This window comes from Cyrtonyx montezumae, unplaced genomic scaffold (assembly GCF_038088225.1).
Source record: "Cyrtonyx montezumae isolate F1298 unplaced genomic scaffold, pur_monq_1.0 scaffold_13, whole genome shotgun sequence".
NCBI classification, from domain to species: Eukaryota; Metazoa; Chordata; class Aves; order Galliformes; family Odontophoridae; genus Cyrtonyx; species Cyrtonyx montezumae.
In genome coordinates, this window is record NW_027071859.1 from 23,417,974 (window position 1) to 23,431,199 (window position 13,226).

General features: G+C 42.2%; 1 protein-coding gene across 1 annotated transcript in view; it reads right to left on the reverse strand.

Moving 5' to 3' along the window:
- The window catches only part of DST (dystonin), a 295,256-nt gene extending 282,077 nt beyond the window's left edge, over positions 1 to 13,179 (reverse strand). The window contains exons 1-2 of the mRNA XM_065730839.1: positions 12,960 to 13,179; positions 12,645 to 12,706 (exon numbers count right to left, since the gene is read on the reverse strand). Of these exons, the coding sequence (XP_065586911.1) occupies positions 12,645 to 12,706; positions 12,960 to 13,140 (243 nt within the window). The 5' untranslated portion in view covers positions 13,141 to 13,179. The remainder of the gene's footprint in view (positions 1 to 12,644; positions 12,707 to 12,959) is intronic.
- Between the last annotated feature and the right edge of the window lie 47 nt (positions 13,180 to 13,226).

The window sequence follows — 13,226 nt, forward strand, 5'->3', positions numbered from 1 at the left end:
CCCCAGTACAAAAAAGACCAGGATCTCCTCAAGAGTCCAGCAGAGGTCTACAAAGATGATAAAGGGCATGTAACACCTCCTGTATGAGGAAAGGCTGAGAGACCTGGGTCTGTTCAGCCTTGAAAAAAGAAGACTCAGAGGGGATCTGATCCATGACTATAAATATCTAAGGAGCAGGAGGCAAAGGGACAAGGCTGAACTCTTCTCTGCAGTGTGTGGTGATAGGATGAGGGGAAATGGCCACAAACTGAGGCACAGGAAGTTCCACAGAAATGTGCATGGGAACTTCTTCCCAGCGCAGTGACGGAGCAGTGGCACAGCTGCACAGAGAGGTGGTGGAGTCTCCTTCTCTGGAGACGTTCCAGACCCGCCTGGACGCCTACCTGTGCAACCTGGGCTAGGGAGCTGCTTTGGCAGGGGGTTGGACTCAATAACCTCTGGAGGCCCCTTCCAACCCCTACAATTCTGTGATTCTATGATTTGTTTGGTAAAGAGAGCACTATTTTAGATGGCGAGCCACAGGCTGAGAGCAGGAAAGTATTACCTAGCATTCAGGGACACACAGTACACAATCTGAGACAAAGCCACTGACGAAACACTGGAGATTTTAAGATCATGCAGGCAACGAGAGGTTGCTCTAACAATGTTAAGCAATCTGTACTTTCCAGTGTCTTGTGAATGGTCACTGGTCAGCGACAAACCTTTTCTTCCTTGCGTTGACTGATAGCTGTTCCTTCCTGGACCCTACTGCTTCATCCATATCTGTGAATCATATAATTCGTATTCATTTACGTATCAGAGAGAAAGACAAGAAAAAAAATGACCTGAGATTATCTTTTCTCCAAAAATCATTCATCCTTCTGGTTAGCTCCCTAAAGAAGTTGTCTTTGGAAGAATGCTGAAAAGATCTACCTTTTAGCTAAGATCTGTGAATTATTCCTTTTATGCCTTCTCTAATGGTTGTGGGTGTTTTTTTTTTTCTGGAATGAAATGTGGTAACATTGAATAGACCTGTTGTGTCCATCATTTCATCTAAACTAACAATGAATGTTCCAAATTGGCACCATGTGCCAATGAGCACAGCTGGCTGGTTGTATAAATGATAAGTAAGATGCTCTGATAAAGAAGTACCTTCCTTATCCAGACAAATTTTAGGATCACACCTCTGATTCAGTGCCTCATTTGTATTTGTGGGCTCCCTCTCACCAAAGCTCAGCAGATTTACACCTCTATAACTATCTGAAAGGAGGTTGTAGTGAGCTGGGGACCTGCCTCTTATCTCCTGTAACTGTTGATAGGATGAGAGGGAATGGCCTCAAGTTGCACCATAGATTCAGGCTGGAGGTTAGGAAATACTACTTCTGAGTGTTCAGGCGCTGGAGCGAGCTGCCCAGGGAGGTGGTGGAGTCACCAACCCTAGAGGTGTTCAGGGAATGTTTAGACACTGCATTGATGGACATAGTTTAGAGAGAACTATTGGTGATAGGTGAACAGCTGGACTAGACAATTTCGTAGGTCTTTTCCAGCCATGGTGATTCTATGATTGATTCTATGATGTCCTCAGGCTCCCTTTGGAACAGGTGAAGTCAGCAGGTCAGACAAACCTGCAACAACTGCTTTTCTCCACTAGCCATAAATGAAGCCCAGGCTGAGTCCTTCACTCACAGACGGCTGTGCACTAAGTGTCCAATACTAGACAGCATGAATCTGACCCACAATGAACATGAGGAATTTGGTCTGCCTTGAATACAATATAGATGGAAGGATGAATAGTGTATTATCAGGTTTCCTCTTATTTTCCTCTTCTGATAGACATAATTGCAGTCTTTTCAGTCAGTTTTGTGTGAGTTTTGTGCGTCCTTATTCACTAACATAACTCTTCTTGGATCCACACAATTTAGCACAATATTCTTATTAATTTCTATTACTGATATACATATATTAGTATTGTCTGATTTTTAATATTAAAAACAGGATTTTGAACCTTCTTAAACAACCTCTATTTTTGCTTTTATGAGGACATATTGGATGTTTAAACATTTTTTCTTTTACTTTCTTCATTTTTCTAATTTTCTTTCTAATTGTTCATTTGATATTTTAATAGAGCCTGATGAACACAGCACTGTCTCCTATGAGTGCATTATTGCTTTGGTGACACTAATCTGTGCTCTGTTCTATAGTTACACTGTTTATTAATTCACCAGGTCATTTTTTCCCTTCATTCTAGCCTTCTACAATCCCTACTGCCTTCATCGTTCATTATCTACTATCATATTAATTCTTTATTTTTTTCTAATATGAATTTTATATAGAATATATTGGGAGTTAGAATTCTAATTTTGTAACTTAACCTTCACAGCAAGCACGTATTTTCAGAGTCATCAAACTTTAAGAGATGTAAGAGTGCCTTATCTGATGCCCAGATGCATTAACTTCAGTGAACTGCAACTCATTTTACCTTCTGGCAGAGCTTCAGTAAACTACAGAAAAACTGCTAGTAAGCAGTAAGCAACATTTCAGCACACCTGCAGGAATAGCAGCTGAACTCATTTTCATTTGCAAATGCCTTTACAGATATTTGAGTGTGTTTCTTAGCTTAAATGGCAAGGGCACCCACATAGTGGACCAAGAGAAGTCAGCTGATGAAAGATTTGCTGAAATCCAAAAAGATTACAATAATGTTTCTCACAGTATCCTTTTGGACAAAGTGTCTGCCATACAGCTAGGCAAGTACATAAAATGATGGGTGAAAAATGAATTGAGAGGTCTGTTGTCACCGTCAACAGTTGCTGAGTTAGACGATGCTGGTTATGTATATAAGGAACTGTAGTGTCTTATTAAATGCCATTTTGCCATTTTCTACTCATCCATATGGGTGTCTGTGTGCGTACACACGTACACTAATGCATATCAAAAACAAAGATATCCAACCCTGCCTGCTTTTAAGGTTTTTGACAGTGGATGTGTGTGCACGAGAATTGTCATCTATTTATCCCTGTCAGTTAATGGTGTCAATAAATGGTCTTCAGATTGTCTTGAAGCTTGGAAACTTTCATATATATGCAACCTAGAACATCTTGCAGCCTGGAGACATTAGGGTACACAGTACCAGAACCACTCTCAAGACTCTGGAGTTCTAAGGTGTTTTGCAGACAGGCTGAAATAGAGCTAAACCCTAAAGCTGAAGTACTTACTGGAACAAAAATGGCAGGCTTAATTAAATATTAAATCCATTAATTGTATCAAATTCCCCTCCAAGCTGAGAGAACTTTCAGAGTATTTCTGCTACACCTATTTAAAGATTATTACATGCACCTGTATTGTAAGACCAGCTTTAATTCTGATGACTCAAATTGCATTACACAGTGACTTCCATGCTAAATGTGCTTCATTTACAAACTAACAAAGAAACAAAAAATAAATACACTATTTAACTGCCAGTCCTTTAAGTTCCATTCAAAATTCAGGATTCATGTTAAGTCCTCCAAATTACTTATACAATAATGATTGTTTATTAAAGGTAGGAATTAATTTTCTATAGCAAGAAGACTACCTACATTCACTTGGCATATTACTTCACAAACACACAAGAAGGAAACAACTGTATTTGCTCTTTCTTGGTTCCATCAGCTCCCAAAAATATACACTGCCATCTTTTTTTGTTGCTGTTTTGTTTGGTGGGTTTTTTTGTTTGGTGGTTTTTTGTCAGGGTTACTTCTATAAAGATCTGAATCAACAGCTAAACATCAAATGTAACATTCCATGTTCAGTTTTCACTCTCTCATTAACAAGCTTTCACTGATGCTTCTTTGCACATATTCTATTTATCCTGTGTGATTTTATTTTTATCAGCTAAAGCCTAAATTCCAAACACTGCAGGAATTATTTCTTAGATACAGAATTAGAGTTGTACGGGTTGAAAGGGGCCACCAGAGAACACAGAGTCCAACCCCCTCCCAAAACAGCTCCCTAGACCAGGTTACACGGGTACACTGAAGACTATGGCCAGACTATGTAACTATGGGACCAGGTTGCATTGAAGACTCTGATTTTACATGTGCCAAAACAATACTATTTTTTCCAAGATAAGTCCAAACATTCAAGACAACTACAAGTAATTGTCTTTTATGTAACCTGAGCAAGATTACTTTTCCAAATCAGTTTGTGAAATACAATATCAGCAGCCTGACTTCCAGCTTCTAAATGAGCACACAAGTGTACAAATACAAGCTCTCCTGTGATCTTAGATGGATAAATGAATTTGGAGTATAACTTTTAATAATCCATGCTGTATTACATTTCTCATTGGCTTGTGCTTGGTTGTTATGGTTTTTTTTCTAAAAAAAATAAAACTCATAACAAACAAGTAAGATTTAATAGAAAAATTTGATTACACGTAAGCAAATAACTGGTGTCCCCAGTTATGCCTCAAAGTACCTTTTAAGTACCCTTTCCTGTCTAAATCTATAAAGCACAGAAGCTAGCCTGCTCTTTAAGTAGTCCTATGATTCTCAACAAGAAGGCTGGCAGTTCTCCACTGCTGTCTTGCCGTTCTTAGCCTCTATGTTGCTTGCCTCAGTTCCCTCACTATTACCTCAGGACACCACAACCCTACAGGAAGGATGGAAAAATTATTTAAGAACAAAAGCATATTGGAGTACTGATTGATCTGCAGAGCACAATCACACTTCAAACATACTAGCTTGTTCCCAAACATTTCTCTTTCGCATGATCAGTATATGGTGTAGAACCTGAGTCTGCCATGAGGAAATAACTACCTAAACAGCTTCTCAAATATTAAAAATACAGCAAGAAGGAGAATAAGACACAAACACCACTAAACTACACCACTGCTGCCCAATCTGTAAAAAGAAATTCTCATCTGTCTAGTGCTTTTGTTTGAAGTGCAAATTGGAGAATTGGAGAAAGAATTTACACCACCTCAGAATGTGAAGATACCCACGTAACCAAAGTAGACACACAACTGAAGAGAGTTAACAGGTGTAGGGTAGGAAACAAAATGAATAATACTGAATGGTATTCTCAGTCAAGATACCTAATAGATGGCATAATTTAGAAAGATTATCAAGATGGCAAAGAGACAATCAATAATAAGGGAAATGCTCAGCCACCTCCAAAGCCCAAGGCTCACAGGGGGAAACTCCCCAAAGGAGGATCCTAGTGGTGGTCAGCCCTTAAATGGGGTCTGGGAGAGGTGGAGTCAGACTCCAGCCCTTCCTGTCACACAGGTGAGTTGCCTTCACCTGTGCTCCCACAGCTGACTCAGTGCTCACCTCAGGTGATCAATCAGTGGTTCAGGCTGTGATTCAACAGCTCCCATACAACATGCATATATATACATACATATGGATTCAAGATGCCTGGGGTGGAATTCAGGTATCTGTTAAGATATGTGGATTCAGATACCAACATTTGCATATATGAATGAGTGTCTCCTTCTGGAGCTAGTCTAGAGCTCCTATTATAGTCAATGAAATTTGCAGGCAATACAGTCAGTGAGGCTTGAAGAACTATTCAGCTCATCCTAAAGCAGACACCTACTCTAGGTCAGCTGAATAGCTCTATAGTCTATAAAACTGTAAATGCTTACAAAGAGCTTGTCTTGCTGTATACAAAGATACTGTTTTTGCAAAGTCACTTTTCAACTCTGGCTACACTTCACACGTATGAAGGTGGCAGCAGCAGATCAGAAAGGAATGATGCCTTGACCTAGTTGTATCATTTTGTTCTCTAGAACAAAAGAGGAGAAAAAATGTAATACCTCAATCTGACATGATTGTGCATTTCAGTTTAGTTCAGATATCCATAAATAAAGCTTTGTAAGAATTGTGTTCCAATTCCTGTTTGCTCTGTTTAACTTGCCACCCTGAAGCTGAGAGCTGTTGTTCTAACAGCTGAGTGGACAGCAGCGATAAGGACATTGGCACAAGCTGCGAGAAACGTGTCTGCCCAAGTGTCAAATGTAGCCAGTTTCCTCAGCTGATGTAATATTTTTGCACTTCAGCCATAACTCATGTTTCATTGCCACTGATGAGTCAGGAAGAACCAACCACAAACTCTCCTTGAGACAAGGCCATAGGGCACAAGGAAGCACAAAGCTCAAACGCTTTGGATAGAAGAAGCACCCAGATAACAAGTGCCCAGGCACATAGCTCACGCATGAACTAGAAGCACAAGGAATCAGATCAAATACAACCTGTCACGTTTGCACTGGATCAAGATAATTCATACCAGCAGTGAGTGTAAAGACCTAATCAAGCATCTCTGCAACACAGTGCTAAGTCCTTGTCCAGGAGATGTGGAGGAGCCGAGCACTCTTGTGCCAAGTCTGGGGCCACACAGGCCCTCTAGACTATGGAGATTAAGGACGCAGGTTGAGAAGCCATGGATCTGTTCACTTTTGATGCGGCTGAGCCAAGCAAGCCAAACCCAAATGAACCTACTTCTGTATGACAACAGTGAGGTGATCTTACCCTGTGCTCAGCATGGTTCTCCCACAGCATGCCCAAGGTGCCACTCTTCAAAACACCTGGGAGTTGCATTTCTATGCCCTAGGACAACACGTGCAATAGCCCAGGAGCTGAAAGAGCCCTGAGGGTAGTGCAATCATGCCCATGCACTGCTTTCTTTCATTAAATAACCTAAAATGCTGAGTTATTTCTATGCAACCTGATCTGCCATTTTTGCAATCTAATCACAGTAACTGAGAAATCACTGCAGACAGTTAAGATTTTCTGAGCTATACGTGGTCTGTGGACCCCTGCACAATCCTTTCCATCTGTAGAAGAGTCATTTCTGCTGCTGATGTGGTAATACACATGATTACTACAGGTATGGCCTCAGCTATTTTAATTCACAGTTTCAATCTGAGGTTAATTTCAGCCAGTAAATAACAGCTAGATGCTCCTACTGAGTACATGGGTAAGGATAAACACAGACAAGCTGTGCCCCACCTATATCACCTTGAAACAACCACAGCTTCACTTTCTTGCTTGCAAGCAACAGCCTGTATGCACCAGGATTGTAAACTGTAAACTGGCATGCAACACAGCTGAAGCTGCAATCAGAACTAAGACATACATTTATAGAGATAAAAGGAGACACTGAGAACTCATACTGTAAGTATCTGAATACTTTCATGATAGCTAGAAGGCTGTTGGCACGACTGTAATAACGGGAAATTAAAAAATAAGAATTTGTACTATTTGCCAGATCATTATGTGGTGATTTTCCCTATTCTAACAGAGAGCTGTGAGGACGTGTTCACTTATAATGCAGGTCTCAAAATGCAGTGTGTTGAGACCATGTCTTACCTATTGATGTGGACCGTGACACTATGTAAGCATTTTATCAAATGACTGATGGAGCTAAGAAGGAAATCCCCTCCGCATTTCAATGCTCTGCCTTCTGTCAGAAGCTGGAATAGAGCTACAGGAAACCAGTCAGCTATAGAAATATATAGGGCATTTCTACACTGCACTGTAGCACAGAGCAAAGGCACCTAGGTTACCTCATCTGGAGTTAGCTCAGGAACCCAAGCGATCTTGCTGCAGCAGCTGGGGAATTGCCATCTATTTTGTGATACGATTGCCAAGCAGGCTGTTTCTCAGCATAGGCCATTGCTTGCTGGGCTACCTAAACACAGTACTGCAGTAAATAAAACAAACACTCACGGACAGACAAAGTACTATATGCAGAATCCCAGTAGTACCTCGCCTGCAACCTACTGTAGGGAACTTGCTTTAGCAGGGGGATTGGACTAGATAATACCCAGAGGCCCCTTCCAGCACCTACATTTCTGTGATTCTGTACTGTGTTACAGCACAGTGTGACATTCTGCTTGGGCTCATGTCACCGGACATTATGAGAAATGGACAGAAGGACTTGTCCTTATACAGTATAACCTATATTTACAGATCTCTGCTCATTCCTATACATTAGTGCTTTCATGCATCCAAGAAAACAATTTATTTTTGTTTTTGTCTATGATTTATTTTTCCTAAACCCTGTTCCTTAACTCTTAAGGCCACTAATGGAAAAACAGCTTAGATATCCTGGGGGAAAAACATGTCAAACATAAAGGTAAAACATTTCCAGGCTGATGAAGCTCTGTAAAGATGAAGAGACAGCCTTTGAATAGGTGCATGAATGTATTTTTCTGGCTAGTCCAGTACATTTCTGTTGCTCCTTCAATGCACTTCCTCCAGTCCTTTGGAAGAGTAAATTCTGCTTGGAGGGTCTGCCCATTTCTCTTTTCATTGGAGCAGTGTATATCTAGAACAGTTTATAAATAACTCTACAACGCTTGGGATGAGTTATAGGGCAGGTCTTCAAAGACTATTCATTACCACTTAATAAGATATCAAGAATCGTATTTTTAAGGCCATTGTCTCACAATTAGCCTCAGAAGGGAGACAGTTATGACTAAGCTATGCTTACAGATAAATACATGACAACTTCTGGGCATCCGTTATTGGCAAAGTCAACACATGCATTTACTGCAGATTGTTCCAGTGTATACATCGTATGATAACGGAGGATTTAGCAAATTTATTTGCTCTTAAAAATTGTCGTTAGATTTAGCTGACCTATATATATTTATATATGGTCTATTCTACAAATAAAATGAGAATTCTGCAAAACTCAAATGACAAAATGTTATTCGTTGTTTGCTACAGCTATGGTTTGTATACGCTGCAATCCCTTCACACACTCTTTCCACACTGGGGCAATTCCTGTTTGCCTTCCTCATGTGGCCAGTCCCACCAGGCATGCACCTGTTTTTAAGTGAAGTCAGAATTTAAAGTGGACTGTGAAACTTAGATGGATTTGCTTCCTAGCAGGATTATACCTGCAGGTCACAGGGGAACCATTCACATAAAGCTTGCCCAAAATATATGAGCCAAAACAAAATAAATGCAAAAAGATATAGTGTTGTTCCTGGCTACCCACAGACAATGAGACCTTCCAATCCTGAGATAGTTGTATCTTTGAATTTAAACTATGAGATAAGGGAAAAGCTGTAAAGCTGAGGGAGAATTTCAGGCAAAAAAAATATATAAATCTTTTATATTTTTATCTCAATAAGAACCATCACGTTAGCAAATTAGCAGTTAGTACAAATATCCCTTCACAATCTCATTTAAATAGAAAACAAAACTGCTTAACAATTTTGAATGAGAACTTGCCTACTCATGAACACTCAAACTGTGAAATTTCAAGAACTGTCCCCCTTAGATTACTGCTATAAGGCAGTGATTTGCAGCAGGCTAGTCCTCCAAAGCTTGTGAGAATCACAGAATCACAGCATTGTAGGGGTTGGAAGGGACCTCTAGAGATCATCGAGTCCAGCCCCCCTGCGAAAGCAGCTCCTTAGCCCAAGTTGCCCAGGTAAGAAGCCTCCAGTCTGCATACATTAAGATTGCACTGCAAGAAAAAGAGCTAGTAGCTTCTTTTTTAATTGAAAGGTAAATATCTTGCATAATACTATGATCCCAGAAGCTTAGACAATATGGAGAAATAACTCAGGAAGAATTTGAAATCACAAGAAGTGGCAACACAAACACATTAACAGTGTTTCTGAATTGTGAAGTATGGAAAACATTCAAACCTCTTTGTAAAGTGTATGCTGCTGAATACTTAAACCTGCCAAGCCCTCAAGTACTCAGAGAAAATTAATATACTCGATGAAAAAACAAACTCCTACAGAGAGCGGAGGAAGCGCAAGCTAACTGAATTACTGATATCACGTACATTTTTCATTATACAAGGAATAATCTAAAAAACCCACAACAATAATCCCTATTTTGGTAACACTATCACTGAGTTACACTGTTACTTTGATGTAGTTTTTTGGTGCAGCACAGACATGTAATTCTACAATTAATTCTCAAAGAAGGGAGGGAAGAGTTAAAATAGCTACTCATCCAAGTCTGATTTGCCACGCAGGCAATGAATATTTCTGCAGGAAATTCACTTGTTTTCTTTTCTACAGCCATGGCATATCTAGGTCTACCTCAGATTAGAAATATTAACTATTCAGGTTGCGATTCCTTTGTTAGTTCATGGAGTATCTCTAATGCCTGAGCAATCGAGGGCATCCTAAGAGCAGTTAACTTAAAGAAGCATAACAAAGAGTATATGAAAAGCAGGTCTGACAAACTTAAGATAGCACTACATGAATGTTAGTGGGACGCCACTGCGCTATCTTGTAAACTCTCCCATCTTCTTGCTGGTTAATTTTTCTGCCACAAAGCACCACTAACAAAGACAGGCTTTAACCTACTTTATATTCATAACGATTCATGCAAATTTACCTCCTTTTGAGGCAGGGGGTCAAGTGTTTCAAGTTCATTCTACAGTGAGGAATATCTGCATAGACTTTTGCAGTATAATAATGAGGGGTTTTGCAGAGACGTTATAAATAGCAAGGCCCACAAAAGCAGACAAAGCATTTGTGGATGAGACCCACCACTAGCATATAAAACTCACAACAAGGTATCTGATAAGGATCGTAAGTACATTTGCAGATTTAGTATTTGCCCTCCCACTGTGAGTCTTTTCTTTTTGTTTTGTTTTAATGTGGGGTTCAGCACTGAAGTCACTGAACAGCTCTCTGCTGGGGACAAAGACCATGTAGGCATGCACCACGAGAGCCACGGCTCCGGCAAGGAACTTCAATATAAATTTGCTGCTGCACATCTATTTTTCCAAATAGAAGGCTTTGCTGGCTGGCAGCCAATCGTGCAGGAATTGCCAACCGCTCTGTAGATAGAGCAATTATAATTCTCTGTGCAGTGCCACTAGACCACCTGCACATTCATGTGGGATGCAAGTCATCTTGAACCCAGCTCTCAGGAGATGAATGCTATTTGGTATCAAACTCTTCTTCGTTATCTTTTATCATCATAAAGGAACAGCATTTATAATTACACCTGACAGACAACTCAGCATAGAGAAAGCCAGCAGCTGGACGTGGTGCTGTAAAATGCAGAGCTGATGCTCTGTTCATTTTTGGAGGAGAACATAAAGCAACTATACAAAGCTTCTGTTTCCATGCATCATACTTTTCTCAGCATCCTGTTGGAGCTGGAAGTGCATAATGCTTTGTGTTGATATAGATTGAGAGCATCAAATTCTGTTCCAAATAACGTTGCCAACATTTTCATGGGAGCATATCTGTAATTTGCTACTAATCCATCCAATCAGATTCATTAATAGAAGGTCTTAAAATTTTTAAAAAATTTAAAAAATACATATATGGAAAATAAAAATTTAATGATGTCACATGAGTCATCATTTTCTCTTAAGAATCAGAAGTCCATGACCAGAAATGAGGGAAAAAAGAGCTCCACCATTACTGAGATGGACAGCTAGGACCAACAGCAGGTGCCTTACTCTGTCTAAACATACATGTAAGAATCTGATATTCTTTTTGTTTTGTCCTAGCATGTAGAAATTTCCATTTATGGAATAGGAGATGTTTTAGGAGCCCGCTTTTAACCAGGTGATGTACAAATAATCACATGGTGGTTTTCTGCAAATGAATGAGTCACTTTGCAAACTTCCCTTCCAAGAGTCAACACGTACTTCGACACAGAGTAACAAAACCTCAACTTCTGTCTGGGCCTAATGGCAAAGTAACTTTGCATAGCAACCAACTGTTTCCTATTGGAGGAATGAAGCCATGACAAATGCCCTGGCTCCTGGAGGGACATCTCTGTCGGCTTGCTTAGCACAGCACTCAGCATCCAGTCACGAGTACAACAGAACGGACTTCTCAGGGTTAAAGAGAGGAGGTCTCTCTGCTAACTACACTCCGTGTGTCACCTCTTTGCAATAATGTGAAACACCAATTTGAACATAGGAGCTTAAAACTGATTTCCAACAGAAAGCACAATGCAGCAAATGTATCACATGCACACTTCTTAAAATATTGGTCATAATCTTTTTTTTTTTTTCTTTTAATGATAATTAGGTATAGAACATGTAAATTATTTAAAACAGAAGATTTTAGCGCAAAACTCTCTGATGGTTTCTGCAATAGCGGGCAACGGCATGAAGGCATGGCTTTAATGAACAGCAGGGAACCAGGCAGGAGAAACACCAAAGCAGCACGGAGACCGAATGATACCCAGACGAGCATCGTTCCCCATCTTCTCCCAGCAGTTCCGCTTCAGGAGCGCTGGGGAAGCGCTGGCGTTGGCATTTCCCGTCTGCTCTAGCCCCGGCCCCGCTCGGCAGTGCTGGGGCCAGGCGGCACTTCCCTGCCCGCAGCAGGTGAGCGAGGGCGGCAGCTCGGGAGCTCTGCACCGCAGCCGTAGTGGGTCGGGCAGGGCGGGCTGGGGCCGCCTGCGGTCGGAGCCGCTCCGGGCGCACAGAGCGCGGCTCCGGTGGAAGCGGACGGCACCGGCAGCGAACAGAGGGTGCGGAACGCGTTGTTTTAAGCACACGCCCGCACACACACACACACACACACACACACACTCATAAAGCAATAGAATACAAAACAGGACAGCGTGGCTCTCGTGCAAAATGGAAAGCTTGCTACGTGATTTCGTGACAGAAAAAGGACGAGGACAACAATAAGGACAAGCACTCAGGCAAAGAGAACAACTTCTGACCTTGAAATTGCGCGCTAAATAAATTACATCGGAGCGAAAGTGGTGCGTTCTCATGACAGCATCTGTAAGGAAGCAGAGGTCAGGGCTGCGCTCGGGCCGCCGCTCCCCGCCCCCCCCCCACCGACCCCACATCCCTCCCTCCGGCATTTCTCTTTCAGACACCCCGAGAAGTTGGGCGCGAAGTTGCGCTCCGGGGGCCGCCGGCCCCTCGCCCCCTCCCGCCGCGTTACGCGGGGATGGGCGGCGACGGCGGCGGCTGCGGCAGCGCCGGGCCCTCCGCGCGGCTCCGCCGGGGCTGTTACCCGCCCTGCTCACCTCGGCTTCGCGAGCGGCCCGAGAAGACGGATTTGATGGGGTGCCTGCCCTTCTGCAGCCTGCGGCGCCAGCAGCAGAAGAATAGAATGGTGGCGATGGTGCCCAGCAGCAGCAGGAGCAAGAAGAGGGCGCACTGGATGCTGTAGGGTCTCAGCAGGACCAGGAACGCCGCCGCGATCATGGCTCAGCCGTGCGGCTGCCGCCGTGTGAGCGCGGCGGTGCGGGGAGCCGGGCAGCCTCTCCCCCCCGGCCGCGGGGCGGGCTTCG